Below are 21,134 nucleotides of genomic sequence, written 5' to 3'. Positions count from 1 at the left end.
GTGAAGCACAGGGGTGGCAGCATCATGTTGTGGGGGTGCTTTGGTGCAGGAGGGACTGGTGCACTTCACAAAATAGATGGCATCACGAGGAAGGAAAATTAGATGGATATATTGAAGCAACATCAGTCAGGAAGTTAAAGCTTGGTCGCAAATGGGTCTTCCAAATGGACAATGACCCCAAGCATACTTCCAAAGTTGTGGCAAAATGGCTTAAGGACAACAAAGTCAAGGTATTGGACTGGTCATCACAAAGCTCTGACCTCAAATCTATAGAAAATGTGTGTGCAGAATTGAAAAAGCATGTGCGTTCAAGGAGGCCTACAAACCTGACTCAGTTACACCAGCTCTGTCAGGAGGAATGGGCCAAAATTCACCCAACTTATTGTGGTAAGGTTGTGGAAGGCTACCCGAAACATTTGACCCAAGTTAAACAATTTAAAGGCAATGCTACCAAATACTAATTGAGTGCATGTGAACTTCTGACCCACTGGGAATGTGATGAAAGAAATAAAAGCTGAAATAAATAATTCTCTCTACTATTATTCTGACATTTCACATTCTTAAAATAAAGTGGTGATCCTAACCTAAGACAGGGACTTTTTACTAGGACTAAATGTCAGGAATTGTGAAAAACGAAGTTTAAATGTATTTGGCTAAGGTGTATGTAAACTTCTGACTTCAACTGTATATGCCCTACTTATTAGCGTTACATTGCTGTTGGCCTATTTGTGAACAGCAGAACACATCTGGGGTTTATCTAACAGTAGTGTAAGTCACTAAGACTAACAAAAGTAGCGTTCCCCATGTGTTTGTGTGGTCTCACAGCATGTCAATGTATTGGTTTATTAGCTTGGGTGTTTATGTTGGCAATGCTCTACAGTTTACACTTTACTTCCATCCTTATGTAACTTTATGGAAGAAGAGGCGGGAGTGAGAACGAGAGAGAGGGAGAGAATGTCAGAGAAAGAGAAAGAGCGAGAGAGAAAAAAACACTTCTGTTGAGAACACTCAGAGCACATGTTATACTGTGCGAGAGAGTCAAGTCTCACACAACTTATATACACTGAACAAAAATATAAACGCAACATGCAACAGTTTCAAAGATTTTACTGAGTTGTTGTTCATCGAAGGAAATCAGTCAATTTAAATAAATTCATTAGGTCCTAATCTATGAATTTCACTTGACTGGGTATGGGCTCAGCCATGGGTGGGTCTGGGAGGGCATAGGCCCACCCAGAGGCGCATTGTGCTGTGTGACAAAACTGCACATTTTAGAGTGGCCTTTTATTGTCCCCAGCACAAGGTGCACCTCTGTAACGATCATTCTGTTTAATCAGCTTCTTGATATGCCACCCCTGTCAGGTGGATGGATCATCTTGACAAAGGAGAAATGCTAACTAACAGGGATGTAAACAAATTTGTGCACAAAATTTGAGATAAATACTATTTTTGTGCGGATGGAACATTTCTGGGATCTTTTATTTCAGTTCATGAAAAATAGGACCAACACTTTTTATGCTCAGTATAGATTGTTTTTCCAGTGCTGCTGTTGCGAGTCTGTTTCATGTTCCATGGACACATGCAGCTGTTCCATGTAATCATTCATAATGCAAAGGAGTGGGTTCATTCTGAGAAATGAGTGTCTGTGTTCCTAACCCTATGACTCCCCTTTCCTTGGACTGCCAGACAGACGCTCCAGTCTAAACTGTGTGGAGAGATAGAGGGGAATCGGGTTACAAGAGGTCAGCCATGACACCCTGTTTTGGCTTTTTGTTAATTTTGTCATCCGATCGCTCATTTGCATCGGTGTGACAGCTGGCAAATGGAAAACAGTCGTTTGTCCAGTGTCTACCTGCGTGGATGGGTTTCACTTTTGTCTTGTTCTTTTTCTAAAGGTAGCTTCTTGTACGAACAGTGTGGTCCCTTGTAGGACAGGTGAATGGGATGGTTAGAACAGGATGCTACTGCTGAGGTTGAGACAGACAGAGTTCTTTGTCCAATCAGCTCATGTTAAACCTGTCCTAGAACCAATCACAACTCTGTATCTTGCATCCAATTCTGATATGAACTAATCCCTTACACGGAAGTGATATTCTCTGTGTTTTATTTCTTTAAATAGCAGTCTGCCGGAAGCCATTTGTGGTCAGGCACAGTTAAGATCTACTTTAACACTGAGTGGAGTTGTAGCAAAACACGTTCATTTCCCAGGTGTGTCATACAGCTGGTTCTTCACGACTCCTTCCCTCTGCTAAAACACACTTAAAATAACGGGACAGAGAACTAGTTAAACACTCTGGGCTGGGGATTCAAAACAGTTCCCTACTACAGACCCATTTCACTAATACATACTGACTTCAAAAGAGAAAGAGCTTATTTGTTTGGCGAGTCGTCTAATAATGTGTTAGAAGTCAGCCTTAACTAAGAGATCCCAGATGTTAAGAGAGAAGGGGGTAGAGGGAAATGAAGGACAATGCAGTATGTAAATACAAACTGGAGCACTGCCAACACCATGGTTAGACTGAATGAATTCATACTGGACAATATGCACGGAATCACAGAAACACAGTGCTCTTGTATTGTGCGCTCTCCAGTTGTGTGTGTGTGTGTGTGTGTGTTTGGTGATTCACTATAGGCCTAACTCAAAGCAGTGTAGTGTAAGTGGAGATGCAGCGTGGACAGACAGACAGACACAGGGCCTTTTCTGTTTTATAACAGATTGCACATGAAAGGATTTCATAAAAGCCTTTCCTTTGTGGCTTGTAATTACTAGTGTGCTAATTGCTTCAAATCGCTGACATCTCAAGTCGATAAGGGTGAGGACTTCAAAGGGAAGACAACAGCAGGAAAACATCAGTTTTCATAGCTAATATAATGTTCTCTTTTCCTCCCACTTCCTCCACCCCTCTATTTCTCTCTCTCCTTCTCTCTATCTCTCTCTCTCTCTCTTCGTCTCTATCTCTCTTTCATTCTCTCTTTCTCTCACTCTTTCTCTCGCTCTGCCTCTATATCTCCCTCTCTAACTCTCCTACTCATATACCTAAATGAAGTGAACAATGTTGTAACTGTGTTGTTGTGTTGTCTGTGTGTTTGCAGTACAACAGTGAGACCATGTTCCTGGGCATGCCAGAGGCTGGCCTGGACTTTGTGCCAAACAACCAGGTGGGTTAATTACTCTTCCCCGTGTTCTTGTTTCAAGTCTTAATTAAACACTTTTACGCCGGGCGCATCGCTAAATTAGCGACTGCTATCAGTTGCCACCATAATCAGGGACTATTATAACATGTAAACAGAGCGTTTAAACGTTGTTGCAGCCTAATCAATGAAGCCGCTAAATGGTTGGGTTGTTAGAGAGCTTTTATTTTCTTCCCAGTTAGATTTACAGTTCTACCTAGCTACACAACCTGATGTCATGGTTTCACTTTGCCATAATTGGATGCCGTTGATTTTTGACCCATTAATTCTGCGTGGATACAGGGTAAATTCCGCATGGTTACAGGGTTAAAACAGTTAAAACAGGGTTACGCTTATGTATTAATTCAGAGTGGTTAAGGTTAGGGCTATTTGGGGAAGGCTTAAAACAAAATAAGAAAAAACACTGTAATGTTTCCATTAATTGTCATCAAGTACTCCTCCTGCTTGCTAGAAAATAGTGAAGTGCTGTGGTGCAGGGGTCTAAGCAGCTGGCTCTGGCTCTGAGCCTCTTGAGTTCCAGTGATGTGCCATGTTTTTTTTTTTTTTTCGGGGGGGGAGTGGGGGGGTGAGCGCCTACAAAGGCATATATCTACGTCCTCGGGACCTTTTCAAACGTCCAAAATCGACAGCTCTTTCTTGTGACCAGCCTGAGGTACAGCTAGGCTGGGTAGAGTAGACAAGACCTGGGTTCAAATACTATTTGTGCCTATTTGAGTTTGTATAACTTAATGAACCAATAGAATAGTCCCAAAACTGCAAATCCCGCCAATCTGGCACACCCAGCAGGCTAGAGCAAACTATGAAATAGTATTTGAACCCAGGTCTGATAGAGTAGACAGCTGCATAAATGGCCTGTAGATTGACAGCTATCACTGAAGAGAGGGGCTTTCATATGTACATGTGTTGCAGGGCAGTTTCTCCCTGTATTGTAGTAGGAGAGCTACAGTAGCTATCTGCACTGGGTGGATGGTGGATTATTTCAGGATACTGGTGGTGTGTTCCTGGTGTTGTTGGGGTTGACCTCGGGTGAAACTCATTTTGAGCGTGGAGCGTCTAACAGTGGGCTGTGTGATAAGTGTAAATACCACTCAGATAAGGCCCAGTGGACAGGCTAACGGTTAGGAGAGGGTATCTGTGTGTGTGTGTGTGTGTGTGTGTGTGTGTGTGTGTGTGTGTGTGTGTGTGTGTGTGTGTGTGTGTGTGTGTGTGTGTGTGTGTGTGCGTGTGCGTGTGTGCGCATGAGTGAGGGCCTAGGCCTTAAGGGACGCAACACAATCAAATATTTATAAAGAATCGTATGTTCCTGAGGTAGCCATCATGGCCAGATGAGAGAGTCTTTCATGTAGTTATAATTTCCCATTTGTTGTGTTTTAGTTCAAACACAGTGTTCCTGTCTGTAGGAAATGGGTAATTAACTGAATTTGTTAATTAACTAAAGGCTTTTTGTTAATTAGCCTTTAGTCTGGGGCTGTAGCGAAATGGAGGTCGCTAGCAGAACAGGAAGCATTGGTATCACAAATTGCTCTTAATAGGATACGGCTGTCCTAAAATAGGATATTTTCAAGTATTGTGGTGGCAGCATCATGTTCTGGGTATGCTTGTCACCGGCCGGGACTGGAGAGTTTGTCAGGATCATAAAAATATATGAAAGGAGCAAAGCCAAGCTAAAAAGTTACATAAAACCCTGCCTCAGTCTTCTGAATACATAACGCTGGGATACAGTTTTATTTTTCAGCGGGACAGTTACACACATTTTTATGCCAAAGACACACCAGCATAGCAGTGTTCCTGAATGGTCCAGTCTCAGTCCTGATTTAAATCTGCTTTAAAGTCACAGACAAGGTTTGAATATTGCTATCCATCAATGACTCCCAACCAAATTTACTGAGCTTGAGCAATCTTGACAATAATAATGGATACATGTTGCCCTAAGAGTTGTGCAACGTTGGTAGAAGCTTATTCAAAAATATTCACAGCTGTAATGGCTGTCAAAGGTGCTTCCACCAAGTATTAAGTCTGAGGTGTGAAGTCATACGTAATCGAGACAACTTCGGTTTTGAGATTTGATTCATTAGGGAAATGTTGTACAATTTTTCTGTCACTCTGGAAATGTGGAGTAGGTTGTGTACATCGGTAGGAAACAAATTGTAGTTTATCAATGTTTTGAACGAATTTTAGGACAGCTACTTGTGAAGCCTGTGCAAGCAGTGTTTATACTTTCACTAGGCATTACAGCTTAACTTGACACTAGGCACTACAGCAGACTTAACTGTCTGCACTAGGGATGTTCTCACTGAAAGAAATGTCAATTCATCTAACTGCTCATTTTTGGTATTTTATTAGGATCCCCATTAGCTGTTGCAAAAGTAGCAGCTACTCTTCCTGGGGTCCACACAAAACACAAAACATGAAACATTACATAATACATTAATAGACAAGAACAGCTCAAGGACAGAACAACATTTCTTAGCCTACATATCAATACATACACAGAAACTATCTAGGTCAAGTTAACACTTTTTAATTCAGTTGAATTTCTTCTTCTTATGAAATAGAAGTGTTATGAATTAGTTATACCTGGGAAAATCACATCGATCGAAAATAAGGTTTACAGTCAGGTTAGTGAAATATTATTATTTGGGGTTTCGTGACTTAAAATGTGTGAAGGTGTTGTTTCGGAAGAATTCCACACCTTCCAGCACGCATATATGAAACACCCTTCACTATAGTCAGAAACACGTTTACTGAGGTGCCTGGTACATTTGTTTCACCAGAGATGTTAAAACATGTATAATTCATAGTCATGCAATCTGAGTAATATGCTGAACCCAATCACCTCACATCTCACTTTTAACCATCGTAGGCCATGTGTATTTGACAGTATGTGAATAATGAATAAAAATCAATTATAGGAGTGTGCATCTGTCTAGGTCAACATTGTTATGTCATTCTGCATCAGACAGTGTTTTGCATCATGTGTATGGACATCATTTAATCTACTGTATACCACTCACACAGTCTGTCGTATCCATGACAACCTTTATTTTATTTACGGAAAATATTTGATCATTTACTTAGTCATAGAGATTGCCAGATGCCCCCATAATGAACCCCTAAGGGATTTGTTTATATGGTGTATTTCCATTCCAGAAGGAGAGACAACATTAATAAATAATATTGGAGGTATTATTAATATGGATATAGGGTATTGTAGAGGGAATACTCAGGAATGTATGGGGGAAATATATTTCATTATGGCACAGCTGCTTACATTGGAGCACACTCGTACCCTTACATAGTCCATGTAGTGCTAAAGTTTATATGTATTACACATGTACATGAACAGATATCGATATCCATACAATTTATGGATATATACATAAATGGAAATATTTCTGTAATAGTAAATATCTTACCATAGTGGGCTACATTCAGGTCTCTTGGAAAATAGACTTTATCTCAATGAGGCTAACCTGGCTATATGACGGTTAGATAGGGCATCCTGGTTGTCCAGAGACCAGGATGTTGCTCTGCTGTTTGTCATTGTTCTCTAGACACTAATCTAAGGCCAGTTTTACATTCCCACTCCAATGGTTATTTGGCCTAATTTGAGGAGGTGGATCTGATCCTAGATCTGTGCCTAAGGGTCCTTCCTTCCACCCCTATGACCCTGTGGTGACCATTGACCTTTCTGTGTCCTCTCTGGTAGTTCCGTGTGCCTCCCAACCCCCACCAGACGCAGACCAGCACCAAGCAGACTGGACCCCTGTGGAAACGAGAAGGCCCTGCTCACTCCGATGGCCCCCGGCTACCCTGGGTAAATATACAAGAACAAGTACACCACCAGTGGGTTTTAGGGCTCAGACACAAAGCAGGCAGACACTGGACACACCACGTCATTTCAACGTGAATAATTGGGTAATATATGTTTGATACTTTGACCAATGAGATTCCAACCTATTTTCACCCATGAAAAAATGCAGCCAAAAGTTTGTTCAATTCTAAATGTGTTAGCTATCACTTTCAACCATCTAAAGGTGCAACCAAATTCCAATGGAAAATCTATGTCTGATTTTTGGTTCAGAAGTCACCGAAATGTGTTATCACTGCGCTTTCAACCATCTAAAAGCACAACATAGTTCAAATGGGAATACAATGTCAGATATTTTGTTCATATATATAGAACAACTTAATGTGTTGTCACTGTGCTATATCTAATAGCACAACCAAATGCCCTGGATTGCAACTGAGATTATGAAAGTAGATTGTGCAAGTGATCAATGCCGTTCGAGATTCTGTGCAGATTATTATAGCAATTGTGGAGATCGCCACAGACCTGTGACCTTTCCCCTTTCTATGATTACATCAAAATACATTTATTGTTACAGTAACCTCAAAATGTGGATATTTTACTAATTTTATAGTTGAATAAATACTGTCACAAGTTTGTAAGATATTCTTAACTTTAGCCTATGTACTGTATTACAAAAGTCATATTAAATTGTGTTTGGTTGACAACTCAACCAAATATCAACATTTAAAGGAGATGTATCTACTGCTTGGATAGTTCCATCTGAGCCCCTGGCTTAATCTTATTCTTTAACTGTTGTTTTTGGTTAAAATGGAGACATGAATCCAGCATGTCATTTGTTAACTTTTCGACAAGGTAAAAGGCTATTTACTGTATTGGAAAAGCGATATTGAATTGTGTTTCTTTGTCAGCGCAACCAAATATCAATATTTAAAGGAGATGTATCTTCTGCTTGGCTAGTTCCATCTGGGCCACTGAGTCTGGCTTTAATTCCAGTTTGTCTACAAATTAATAATTTATATGGATTCACATCTCCATTTCAACCAAATATCTAAGTTAAAGAATAGGACTAAATCAAATAAAACTTTAAATGCACTTTAAATACAGTTTGATTTGATGTAGTCATATTCTTTAACTTAGATTTTTGGTTTAGATGGAGACGAGAATCCCCCATTTGTTTTGATTAACTTGTAGATTCCATTTGAAATCAACCAAAGCTTGAAACCCTAGGCCTATAGGTATTGTCTATGTTTTGTTGAATCCTGGATTGAATTTAAGAAATTGAAACAATTTCAATTTAATTTAAACAATTCTCTCCAAAGTGCGTTATGACAATGTTTCGAACCAAAGGTCACCATTATACTATGAGTCAAAAAGCCCTCATTACTTTGGCATATTGAGGATAAAGAATGATTCATTATGAAAGATGACTCCCACACACACATTTTTTTCTCTATCCCCTCACTCTCTTTCTCCCGCCATACCCCCCCTTGTCCCAGTCTGTCCATTCCCTCTTCTTTCATTTACACCCAGACACACATCACACACTACTGTATATATATATGATACAGCCCAGGATCGAACCAGGGTCAGTTGTGATGCCTCTAGCACTGAGATGCAGTGCCTTAGACTGCTGTGCCACTTGGGAGCTAAATGCTTAGTTTGTAAATTATGTCTGAGTGTTGGAGTGTGCCCCTGGCTATCCTAAATAAAAAACAAGAAAATTGTGTCTTCTAGTCTGCTTAATATAGGAAATTACTTTTAATACTTAAGTATATTTCAGCAATTACATTTACTTTCGATACTTAAGTATATTTAATACCAAATACTTTTAGACTTTTACTTAAGTAGTATTTTACTGGGTGACTTTCACTTTTACTTGAGTCATTTTCTATTAAGGTATCTTTACTTTTACTAAAGTATGACAATTGAGTACTTTTTTTCCACCACTGATCTTCTGTATACCACCCCTACCTTGTCACAACACAACTGATTGGCTCAAACACATTAAGAAAGAAAGAAATTCCACAAATTAACTTTTAACAAGGCACACCTTTTACTTTAAATGCATTCCAGGTGACTACCTCATGAAACTGGTTGCGAGAATGCCAAGAGTGTGCCAAGTTGTCATCAAGGCAAAGGATGAATCTCAAATATAAATCTATTTTGATTTGTTTAACACTTTTTTGGTTACTACATTATTCTATATGTGTTATTTCATAGTTTTTATGCCCTTCCCTATTATTCTACAATGTAGAAAATAGTCAAAATAAAGAAAAACCTTTGAATGAGTAGGTGTGTCCAAACTTTTGACTGGTACTGCATATATACATACACACACACACACACACACACACACACACACACACACACACACACACACACACACACACACACACACACACACACACACACACACACACACACACACACACACACACACACACACACACACACACACACACACATTTGTTTTACTATCCTTGTGGGGACAAAACAATTGATTCCCATTCAAATTCCAATTTTCCCTAATCATAACCCTTAACCTAACCTTAAGCCCTAAACCTAACCCTAACTCCTAAACCTCTAACCCTAATTCTAATCTTAATTGTAACCCTAAACCTAACTCCTAAACCTCTAACCCTAACTCTAATCTTAATTGTAACCCTAAACCTAACTCCTAAACCTCTAACACTAATTATAATCTTAATTGTAACCCTAAACCTAACTCCTAAACCTCTAACACTAATTATAATCTTAATTGTAACCCTAAACCTAACCCCTAAGCCTAAAATTGCCTTTTTTCTTTGTGGGGATCGGCAAATGTCCCCACTTGTCAGAAATGTCCTAATATTCCTTGTTTTACTATCCTTGTGAGGACTTCTGGTCCCCACAAGGATAGTAAAACCAAAAACACACACACACACACCTCACCTGCTCTGTTTCCTTTGGGATCAGGACATTTGTTTTATTGGCAGCAACAGTTCTGTTCACCTTGAACCTAAGCTCTCAGCAGCAGACAGGGTTGAGCAACATCACAGCACTGCATTGCTCTCAAACAAGCCAGGCAGAAAACACACCACAGAATAGAATACGAATCCCTAAACCGATCAGAGTCTGAGATCAAAGCTGTTATAGAGTTATGAGTCAAAAACATTTGAATTTAGAATGCAAAATGTTTGAATAACTATCCCAGAACAAAATATGTTTGATTCTTCATGTTCCCTCTTGGTTCAGTAGGCGATTGAAGATAAATGTCAGGTAAATGAGGTTTGGGCTGTCCTTAGGTTGATTTCTTCTTATATTGTGAAACCTGAACTAGTCTCACATCTTTTAGATTTGTGCGCGGTTGTATGTGTTGAGAGAAATATACAGTGCATTCGGGAAAGTATTCAGACTCCTTGACTTTTTCAATAACAAAAAATACATTACAGCCTTATTCTAAAATGGATTAAATAGTTTTTTTCATGTATCAGTCTACACCCCATGATGACAGAGCAAAAACTGGTTTTTAGACATTTTTGAACATTTATTAAAAATAAGAAAACTGAAATATAACATTTACATAAGGATTCAGACCCTTTACTCAGTACTTTGTTGAAGCACCTTTGTCACCGATTACAGCTTCATACCCAAGAGTCAAGAGAGTTCAAATAGACCAAAGAGTTCAATCTTGGTCTCATTAGACCAGAGAATCTTGTTTCTCATGGTGTGAGAGTCCTTTAGGTGCCTTTTGGCAAACTCCAAGTAGGCTGTCATGTATCTTTTACTGAGGAATGGCTTCCTTCTGGACACTCTACCATAAAGGTCTGATTGATGGAGTGCTGCAGAGATGGTTGTCCTTCTGGAAGGTTCTCCCATCTCCACAGAGAACACATCGGGTTCTTGGTCACATCCCTGACCAAGGCCCTTCTCCCCCGATGGCTCAGTTTGGCTGGGCGGCCAGCTCTAGGAAGAGTCTTGGTGGTTCCAAACTTCTTCCATTTAAGAATGATGGAGGCCACTGTGTTCTTGGGGACCTTCAATGCTGCAGAAATGTTTTGGTACCCTTCCCTAGATCTGTGCCACGACACAATCCTGTCTCGCAGCTCTACGGACAATTGCTCCTCCTACATGGCTTGGTTTTTGCTCTGACATGCCCTGTCAACTGTGGGGGAAAAAACAATTTAATCAATTTTAGAATAAGGCTGTAACGTAACAAAATGTGGAAAAAGTCAAGGGGTCTGAATACTTTCCGAATGTACTGTAGATGGAAAAAGAGAGAGGCATTATTTCATTATTAATTGCATTGGCAACATTGCAGCTCGCAGATTCTTGTGCCAATAAATCATATTTGAATGTGAATTGAAGGAGGGGGGGCTGTTTCATATGATAGCTTTATATGCCGTTGAGGCAAAATTATCTCATTTTGTTGCGACACACAAGACATATTGAGGCTCTATTTATTTTTTTATTTTTTATCCACATCAATTATTTTACTCAGGCTTATCTTGGGCCAATCTAAAATAGCTATAGTGTTGGTCTAAACTTTTATATCAAACTAATAAACAGTTGATCACTGATTTAAATAAAAAAAACTCTAATAAGACAGTGCCTTGCCAGATTAGCCAAATGGTTTATGGGTAGGTTAAGTGCTGAGTGGAATTTTTTTGGGCAAAATAAAACAATAATTATTCATCATAAAAACTGTGTGTAGGCAGTATGGGGCCTTAAATTGGTTGGAGGGAATTCCCCATCTCCCCCCCTTCTACCACATACTTAATCTTACAGCATTATTTATGGCATGTTGACTTGAAATAAGTGAATTGAAATGAGAGAAATATCTCGATATGATCAAATTCAGCAGTGCTCTTTTGAAGATTGGGGGTCTGCACTGCACTCATCAGTTGTCACTTATCTTGAAACAGAAATACCATTTTGTGATTTGATGTTGGTTGACGTTGACTTATAAGTCATAAGTCTGTTTTTTTAACTAAGGTTGAAGACTAATAGTCTGCAACTGTTGCTAATCGTAGTCATTCTAGAGGCTAAACAAAAAACAAAAATTGTCCTGCCATGTCTTGCAATGTACTAAATATCCTTCTCATGTTAGGATTTTTCCCCCTTCATTTTAAAGGGGCATTTGTAATATGAATACAATATATTTGAATGGATTTAATCAAAATCGGCCCACCAGCAGGCATTTGCATAGTTCTGAGCAGAATGGGACTCAAACCGGATCAATGCAATGCAGACTGTGGGGGACAGTGGATATTCGTCTAATCCATTATGATTTTTCTGTTCTAACAGACCCACAATGTGGTTACTAAAAAAGGATTTGGAAATATTTGGCTGTTTTTGCTGCATAATATTTAGAAATAGTCCTTTTCGGGGTTCGAAAAAATGCTAACTCCTGTTCGTGTAAGCTGGTAGCATATAGTGGCCAAATAGAAAGCGGTGGTGGTACTTGAAGATGTAATGCAGTTGATTGGTGACGATGACATAAGCATGTATTGGGTTTGACCTCTATACAAGCGTTATACTCCGATTTTTAGCCCAAAATAGTGTGGAATACAATACACATATACACAATAGCCAAACAATAGGCAAAATTGTATAGGGGGAAATGAGGAGATTCTGAATCTTTCCCCTACGGGGGGACACGTGAGTGGCGTTGCCATGGTATTTCCATTGTTTTGGTCGAGTTTGATTGATCTCTTTACCGCATCTATTGTTCTCGACTGAAAAGGACAATGGGCGATTGAAGAGAATGACAGATAAAAAAAATATATATATATATATTCAGGACAAGGCTTGATATTAGAAAATGTGCTTACACGGGGCAATATGAAGGTTTTGGTTTTGACAAATAAATGGCAGCATGAAAGGCCTTTCAGATAAAGAACAACTACTTGGTAATACGGACTTCCGATACTGTCCATGTTAGTTTGGAAAGTTTTTTTTCTTTAGGGTGCTAATTAGCACATGGCTACAGCTGTGTGGGCGTACTGTATCTGTACTGGAGGTACAATATGTTACCTATCTTTCTATTTTTATTCACTACAGATGGAGTCGGTGTGTTAGAATGGGAGGACAACATGAAACAACACGTCGTGTTTGTCTTCATCGTATTATCCGAGACCAAATAGACTGAACAGTAACAAGTATCACTGTATTGACCTCTGATACCATGACCTGAACATCCAATTCCTCACCTTTACAACAAATGATAAAGTCAGTAATAGACCGGATGATACTTCTCTCTCTCTCTCTCTCTCTCTGCCTTTTTCTCTTTCTCTCTCTGCCTCTCTCTCTCTGCCTTTCTCTCTCTCTCTCTCTCTCTCTCTCTCCTACTCTCTGCCCTTTTCTCTTTCTCTCTCTGCCTCTCTCTCTCTGCCTCTCTCTCTTTTCCGCTTCTCTCTCTCTGCCTTTTTCTCTTTCTCTCTCTGCCTCTCTCTCTCTGCCTTTCTCTCTCTCTGCCTCTCTCTCTCTCCGCTTCTCTCTCTCTGCCTCTCTCTCTCTGCTTCTCTCTCTCTCTCTGCTTCTCTCTCTCTTTCTGCCTCTCTCTCTCTGCCTTTCTCTCTCTCTCTGCCTCTCTCTCTCTGCTTCTCTCTCTCTTTCTCCCTCTCTCTCTCTCTCTCTCTCTCTCTCTCTCTCTCTCTCTCTCTCTCTCTCTCTCTCTCTGCCTCTCTCTCTCTCAATTGGAGATTTGTCTCTCTTCTCTCGTGTTGATCACGTGGTATGCAGCAGCACACCATCACTCTCAAGTTAGACATAATATTGCTGTGTGTCTGGCTTCTGAGCAAACAACCCAAGTTCTCCCAAGACTCTTCAGTGTGAGTTATCAGAAAACCAGAGTAAAGATGGGTGTGTTTTTCTAGGAGGGCCACAGAATGTAATAACAACGACTACACCAGAACTCTGCACAGGAAGTGACAGTTATATAACTGTCATGTTTGTTGTTGTTATGTAATTATCAACGTTTTATGCCCACACTTTAAAACGTCTTTGACACAACATTGACTTGGCCTTTTCCGTTCCTATATAAGGTATTTCTGTAAGCCTATGTATAGTGAAAATGAAATAATTTGTCAAATTTGAAATATCAATATCAAAGTAACCCTAGACAACAACAATTGTGGCAATCTGTTGTTGTTTTTATGACAGCTAAATAATGTATTGTTCCTGAAAACCGTACTGTATGAATTATGCCAACGTATTTCACACCAACCAACCAAAGTTGACATCTGCGAGAGGAAACACAATCAAATATGCAAATGTGTGCAAAATGTTGGCTTTCGGCAGGGAAGGAAAGAGAAGTCGAAGGAAGCTCATTAAAACGATTATTGCCATCTTTTAGAAGAACAGTTGGGCTGCTATTTATTTCAGTAGTGATAGGTTTTTGAACTGATTCTCTGCCTAATTGCCTGGAGTTGGCTGTCTGTCAGCTCCATTTTGTTTTCAGCAAATAAAAGCTGTAAATTAGCCGTAATGAAAATCTTGGAGGGAATCAACAAGGAGTTAGTAGAGGCAGAACGTAACTCCTGAGCCCGCCGATGAAGCTGGGGAAAAAGTCGCTTCTGGGGGAGAGAGAAAAAGAAAACATTTCAAGTTGTATCAGAAGGTTGATTTGTTGTGCTGTCTTTTGGAACGCTTCACCGAGTTAACTGGAACCTTCAGGGTCGTACTGATCAAGACCAATTGAATGTGTTAAATAGTTCTCTCCCTTGATGGAAATAATTCCTCTTCCAGAGTTGTATAGATGTAGATCATACCTCATATTTCCTGTTGATTCAAAGTGATTGCAGTTTGTTGCAGTGTTTACCAAAGAATTAATGTATTTGCCTCAGATTTATACCGCCTTTCATCTGCCTTGGCTGTTTTACATTTTTCCCCTGGCGAGCTAAAAAGGGGTCGAAAGAGATTGGGAGGGAGGGAAGGACATAGGGGTTTTAAAAGACATAGAATACAGCACAGCCAAGTGGAACTGACTGTCAAGACGCATAAAAGAAGCCTTTCGTTAGAAGTTAATGAGGGAACATTTACATACATTTATCTACGCTCAAACCCCCTTTTATTTAGCCTGAATCATTGAAAAACATGCCCAAATACATTTACACACATTTGTTGAAATGCAAAATGAGATTATATGTATCCTATGTGTAGTTGATCATTAATGCATTAATTAATTCAAGTAATCATGATTGCATTAACGATGATGATTAATCCTCATTGTTGGTATCGTTGATCATAAAAATCGTTCGAGGCTGTGTACATCATTAGTCCTAATTGCCTACTAATAATAGCATCAATTCACGAGGTATTTACAGAAGTCCCATTGCACAGTCTTAATAAAGACTAGTGGAACCATAGTTGTCTATTAATGAGGACTAGAATGATCTGATGCAGTCTGCATGTTCTGTATTGCAGTGCTGTAGTTGAGCGTTTGTGTTATAATACTGTAATAATCATGAATTGGATTTATTTGCCAGTCGCTCAAAGAGCTTTACATTGTCCACTACTACCAAATTGTAGCATCCACCTCTATTATGTTCCTAGGCCTAATGTGTTTGAGTGCTCAGTTTGGATGGACTTGCATCCACTTAAAAACATTTGCTAAATTATCATTTTGTAATGTTATTATTTCTCTCATGTTTCTTCCTCTCCTCTTATGTTGCAGTCCTACCCAGTGCCCAGTTTGGGGGATGAAGACTTCAACATTCCCCCCATCACGCCTCCCACCATCCCAGAACACATGCTGCACCCCCACCTACCGGAGTCGGATTCTGGCTCCTACCACCCGCTGGCCCCCTCTCACTCCCAGAGTGGCCTGCACCCCTTCCACCTGCAGGGAATGGACATGATGGGTCAGGATGGAGGGCTGTTGAGCCAAAATGGCAGCCTAATGTCCAGCACCCTGTCTGTGGTGAGTCTAGCCTGATGCCACTAGTTAGCAGTGTGCGGAGATCACTGGAAATACGTAAGTGGGTTTTTCTGTTCTGGATGGCAGCTGTGGGTAGAGGCACGTGTTCCATCCCAGCAACAACACACCTCATCCAACTAATCAAGGGCTTGAAGATTAGCCGGTTAGTTCAGTCATATGTGTTAGCGCTGGGAAAGAACAAAGGCCTGGATAACACATTGGGTCTCCGGGACCAGGATCGAAGAACAGTATTCTTTTGGATGACCCGTGAGTTGTCAGTAGGTTGATTAAGCTTTTTCCCCTTCATTTCATTCGAAATCGAAAACAAACTAGTGACATTCAGCAGAAATACGCTCAATACAAGTCTTGACTTTTCAAGAAGTGGAGAAATGAAACTTAAACTTTTGGATTTGTCTTTCCTTGCAGAAACCTCATGATGTGATAGGTGACATGACTAATCGTGGTTTACCACTCTGCATAGGTATTGGACTTAATCTCGCATTCGAGTCAAAGCGAAACTTCTCACGTCCCGCTCTCAGCCAGAGGTTCTTTCTGCCCCTGGCCATGTTCACCATGTTCACCATGTTCACCGATAAACAACAAAATGATGTCTCAACAGCACCTCCACCACCGAGGAACTACATGATTGAACTGTGTGCTGTCTACATGCTCTTCATGATTTTCCCTGCTGCGTATTTATTTCCATTAATCAGACAGGTGTAGCTATGTAGCTCCACATAACCCTGTTCTTGAACCATATAACCCAATTTCGGGTTTTCAATGTGGAGCTTAAAGGTCCCGCACAGTCAAAATCATGTTTTTAATAAAAATGTCCTGATATTTGAATGGAACCAGATCAAAGTAGGATGACCAAAGTATGAAAAATGACTGTAGCTGGTACATTGCTAGGTTTTGGTCATAACGTTACTGGTCCCCTCCCCTGTGTCAAAAATTTGAATTCAGGAGGCGGGATTATTAAGGGCTTAGTTTGACATTTTAGTCATTTAGCTGAAGCTCTTATGCAGAGCGACTTACAGGAGCAATTAGGGTTATGTGCCTTGCTCAAGGGCACATTGGCAGATTTTTCACCTGGTCAGCTCGGGCATTTTAACCAGTGACCTTATGGTTACTGGCCCACGGCTCTTAACCGCTAGGCTATCTGCCGCCCTATCACATGAAGCCCCTCATTTTAATACACCAATGGTAACATCTTATTCTTTTACCTAATTGAAATAATACCACCTTGTAACTATCATCACAGAGGGCTGTGGTTTACATAGGTCGTCTACTGGTGCCCAAATGTTACTTGTGTCAGCAAATATAATTACAGGTTTCCCCTATTTGTCCCCTCCCAACAGAGGAGGCTGATGGGAGGAGCTATAGGAGGATAGGCTCATTGTAATGGCTGGAATGGAATGAATGGAATTCAGCCTCACTGAATTTTCTCAAATTCTGAGCATTTTTTTCATCCCCAAAAATATTATGGGTGATGTTTTGGTCACTCAAAAGACTATTTTACATTTGAATCAGAATGATTGTGCGGGACCTTTAATGATTTCCAAGTCTGGCCATCACAGCCTATTTTCCACTTTAAGCCAAGCATCTTAGCTACCACCATATTATGTTTCACATTCACTCGGTAGCTAAAACACTTCGAAACATGAGTCTTTTCTATTGCTCAGCATTCGTAAACTACTTTTACTAAAAGGAAATAGGAGCTCGGATAGAAAGATTCCCCAGATTGACAAAGGGCATTTTGTTCCCGTTCACCTTAATGTTCTCACAGAACATCCATTTAGAGTGGCTATGAATTATGGTTGCCAGGCAACGGGGCCCGAGAGCTTGTTGCCACGGCGAGGAATGAAAGAGGCTGGTCGATTCTATTGGTCTGAGGCATTAGCCTCATGTCTTCTTCTATACGTTTAGCCTTCATTCTCTCAGTCTCTGGCCATTCATTGTTATTAAAGCACCGATAGTTGATTATAATGAACTCCATTTGAGTAAGTGTTAGATTCATAGGGAAATCGTCGAAGAGAAATTCACTTCTGCAGATGTGATTTTTTTCACAGAACTGGGGATAAAAGCAGTGTGTCGTCTAACCTTTTAAATTGGGAAGATATAGAGAAAAATGTCTGGTTCAGGGAAAACGATGTAGGCCTACAGATAAGTAGTTTCCTCTCTCCGTAGTTTTAAAATTACAATCTCATTTACATTTTTATCTTTTTTACCAGCATTCCACTGCCAGCAATTTCCTGTTTGTAATGCACTAATTTGCCGTTTTTTTCCCATAGAAATCCATCCAAATGTTATCGTATCAACAACTTATCTGTAGGCCTATATCGTATTCCCAGAATCAGACATTTTTCTGAATATCATCCCAATTTAAAAGGTTAAAAGACACACAGCTTTTATCCCCAGTTTCTGTGAGAGAAAAAAATCACATCTGCAGAAGTGAATGTCTCTTAGACGATTTCCCTATTAATCTAACACTTACTCAAATGGCGTTCATTATAATCAACCATCGGTGCTTTAATAAATGAATGGCCAGAGACTATACCATAAGATATGGATTGTTGGAGACAGACGGAGATAAAAGAATCCTTGGCATCCATTCATATTAGTGTCATAATAATGACCTGGCTTGTGACTCACCTCTCTGATAATTCTGAAAGTTCCCCAAGTCGCCATGGGGATTAGGTTGTGTTCCGCTGTTACTGCCGGTTACCAAACGGCCCGACACCAAATCACACCCCCTCCCTGTTTTAGTTACAACCACATCACTCTTTTTTTCCCTTACCACATCACCCATGACCCTATCTGGCTGTACCAACAGTCACACATCTGTATAGGGAGAGGAGGTGTTCAGTGGGTGAGCTGCTCTACGGGGAAAGATTGGGTAGCCTGTGTACCAGTCTGCTCTAGCCGCCTTGACATGTTTGTCAGGATAACAACAACACAACACTGACCTGAGATCAGTGTTTTGAATTGGTTTTTATTTATGAATATAATCCTTACAAGGATCATGTTAAATATTGGACCCGCTATATAGACGATTGCTTTGTGTTCTGGACGGGTTCCGAAATTAAACTCAATTCATTTCTTAGCTATATTAACTCTAGAGTACAATCGATTTCCTTCACTATGGAAAAAAGCATTAACTCTATGCATTTCTTAGATGTACTTGTTACAAAGAATGGATCATCTCTAAGTACTACAGTTTACAGAAAACCTACAGATAAAAAATACTGTATTGACAGCTGATAGTTACCACCCTCTCCCCCTAAAAAGACGTTTACTAGTAAGTCAACTTCATTGACTGAGTAGCATCTGTGACACAGAGGAAGAACATGATAGACAATCAAATTCTCTCCTTGAGCGTTTTCGCTTGAGACGAAACCCTGATACCTGGCTTGACAAATCTAAAAAAACAAGTCAAAAGCTTGAACAGAATCTAGTTACTTAATAAATCCCTACAAAACAGAAGAAACCGTTTTCTGTAAACTATATACCTACTTTCAATGACAGCTGTAATGGCATCAAGTCTATTGCCAATAAACATTGGCACATATTATCCTCAGACTCCTCTTTAAATTCCGCCTTCCAGAATCCACCTTTATTCACCTATAAACGATCGAGAAATCCATCAAGCAGGCCTTCACAGAAGGATGCTTCCCATGTACCTCTTGTAGCACCATAAGAAACGGTTCTAACGTTGTATGCCCTCAGACTTCTAGGACCTATCAAATAAAGTAATGAGTAACTTGCCCTACTAAAGGAGTTATTGATATGTTACAGTGTTCTTGTAATAAGATTTGTATTGAAAAAAACATCCCGCGTCTTGAAAGTAGATCTTGGAGAACATAAATGTACTGTTAGACGTCAAGACATCACCTCGCCGTTTGCCAGACACTTTATAGGACAAAATCATTCTGTTGTGAATTGCGTCGCGTCGGGATCGAAAAAGTTCATCCAGCGCGTAGAGGACGGGACTATTGACAACAAATGACTCCACAGAGAAGCCATGTGGACATATAAATACAATTCTGTATCTCCACACGGTTTAAATGAATAATTAGATTTCACCTCCTTCCTATAAGCCAAATTTAGACTGTTATACAGGAACACTGTCCATATCAGATTTTGCATGTCATTTATGAGTTGGCCCCACATATTTATGAACGGCTGTGCCTCATGTCCTTCTCTCATGAATTGATATGATGTATTTAGGTGAGCGGACACCTGGGAGCGATTGATTTGTGATTTGCCCTTCGTGCCCGCTCCCATACCCTATAATTCTGTATTTCTTTGTGACTCATTTGTAAGAAGGTAGACCAGAAAAGCAACATCTCTGATTGGCAGATGAGTGGCAACCCTGATTAGAACCACCTGCTGCCCATCTGTTGTTCTTTACAAATGCTGTTTTGAATTCAAATAAAATTGTATCTATCCCTGAAAATAATTAAAAACGATGAATAATGAAGTAAGCTTTATGCAACATCTTTTTGAGTGCGAACCCATTACACCTTTTTGTTTGACTGAATTCGCAGGTTTTATGCACCAGCCAAGCTTGTGGGAGAGCGCGATGGTTCTCTTTTGATCAGTATGTATGACCAACTTCAAGAGGTCGTGGTGATATAAGCTGTTCTACTTAGTTCATTGACTTTCATTGAACCAGAAAAAAGCAGAAAAGGGGCCTCCCGACTGGGGCAGCGGTCTAAGGCACTGCATCACAGTGCTAGAGGCATCACTACAGATCCGGGTTCAATCCCAGGCTGTGTCGCAGCCAACCGGGAGACCTATGAGGCGGCACACCATTGGCCCAGCGACGTCCGGGTTAGGGGATGGTTTCGCCGGCCCGGGATTTTTTTTAAATTACACCTTGTCCCATCGCGTTCTAGCGACTCCTGTGGCAGGCTGGGCGCATGCATGCTGACTTCAATCGCCAGCTGTACAGTGTTTCCTCTGACACTTTGGTGTGGCTGGTTTCCGATTTAAGCGAGCAGTGCGGCTTGGCAGGGTCGTGTCTCGGAGGACGCAATGCTCTTGACCTTCGCCTCTCCTGAGTCCGTACGGGAGTTGCAGCGATGTTACAAGACTGTAACTACCAATTGGATATCACAAACACGGGGTAAAAAAATAAGAAAAAAGCTGAAAAAAAACAGCGAGGGGGCGTCTCGCTTCCTCTTCCATCTCTGATATAAGGGGTTAAGGTGTTAGGTAGCTGGAGGG

The 21,134-nt window shown here is 40.4% G+C and overlaps 1 protein-coding gene across 2 annotated transcripts in view; it reads left to right on the top strand.

Annotated features, from left to right (window-relative positions):
* The window catches only part of LOC139550929 (thymocyte selection-associated high mobility group box protein TOX-like), a 55,998-nt gene that overhangs the window by 19,218 nt on the left and 15,646 nt on the right, over positions 1 to 21,134 (top strand). The window contains exons 2-4 of one of the 2 annotated variants that reach the window (XM_071362206.1): positions 3,094 to 3,159; positions 6,902 to 7,009; positions 15,663 to 15,908. In XM_071362206.1, coding sequence (XP_071218307.1) covers positions 3,094 to 3,159; positions 6,902 to 7,009; positions 15,663 to 15,908 — 420 coding nt within the window. The remainder of the gene's footprint in view (positions 1 to 3,093; positions 3,160 to 6,901; positions 7,010 to 15,662; positions 15,909 to 21,134) is intronic. The other variant, XM_071362207.1, reaches the window with a different exon arrangement.

This window comes from Salvelinus alpinus, chromosome 23 (assembly GCF_045679555.1).
Source record: "Salvelinus alpinus chromosome 23, SLU_Salpinus.1, whole genome shotgun sequence".
In the NCBI taxonomy this organism is placed as follows: domain Eukaryota; kingdom Metazoa; phylum Chordata; class Actinopteri; order Salmoniformes; family Salmonidae; genus Salvelinus; species Salvelinus alpinus.
Note: the sequence above shows the minus strand (reverse complement) of the source record. Positions and strands in the feature narration are given on the sequence as shown.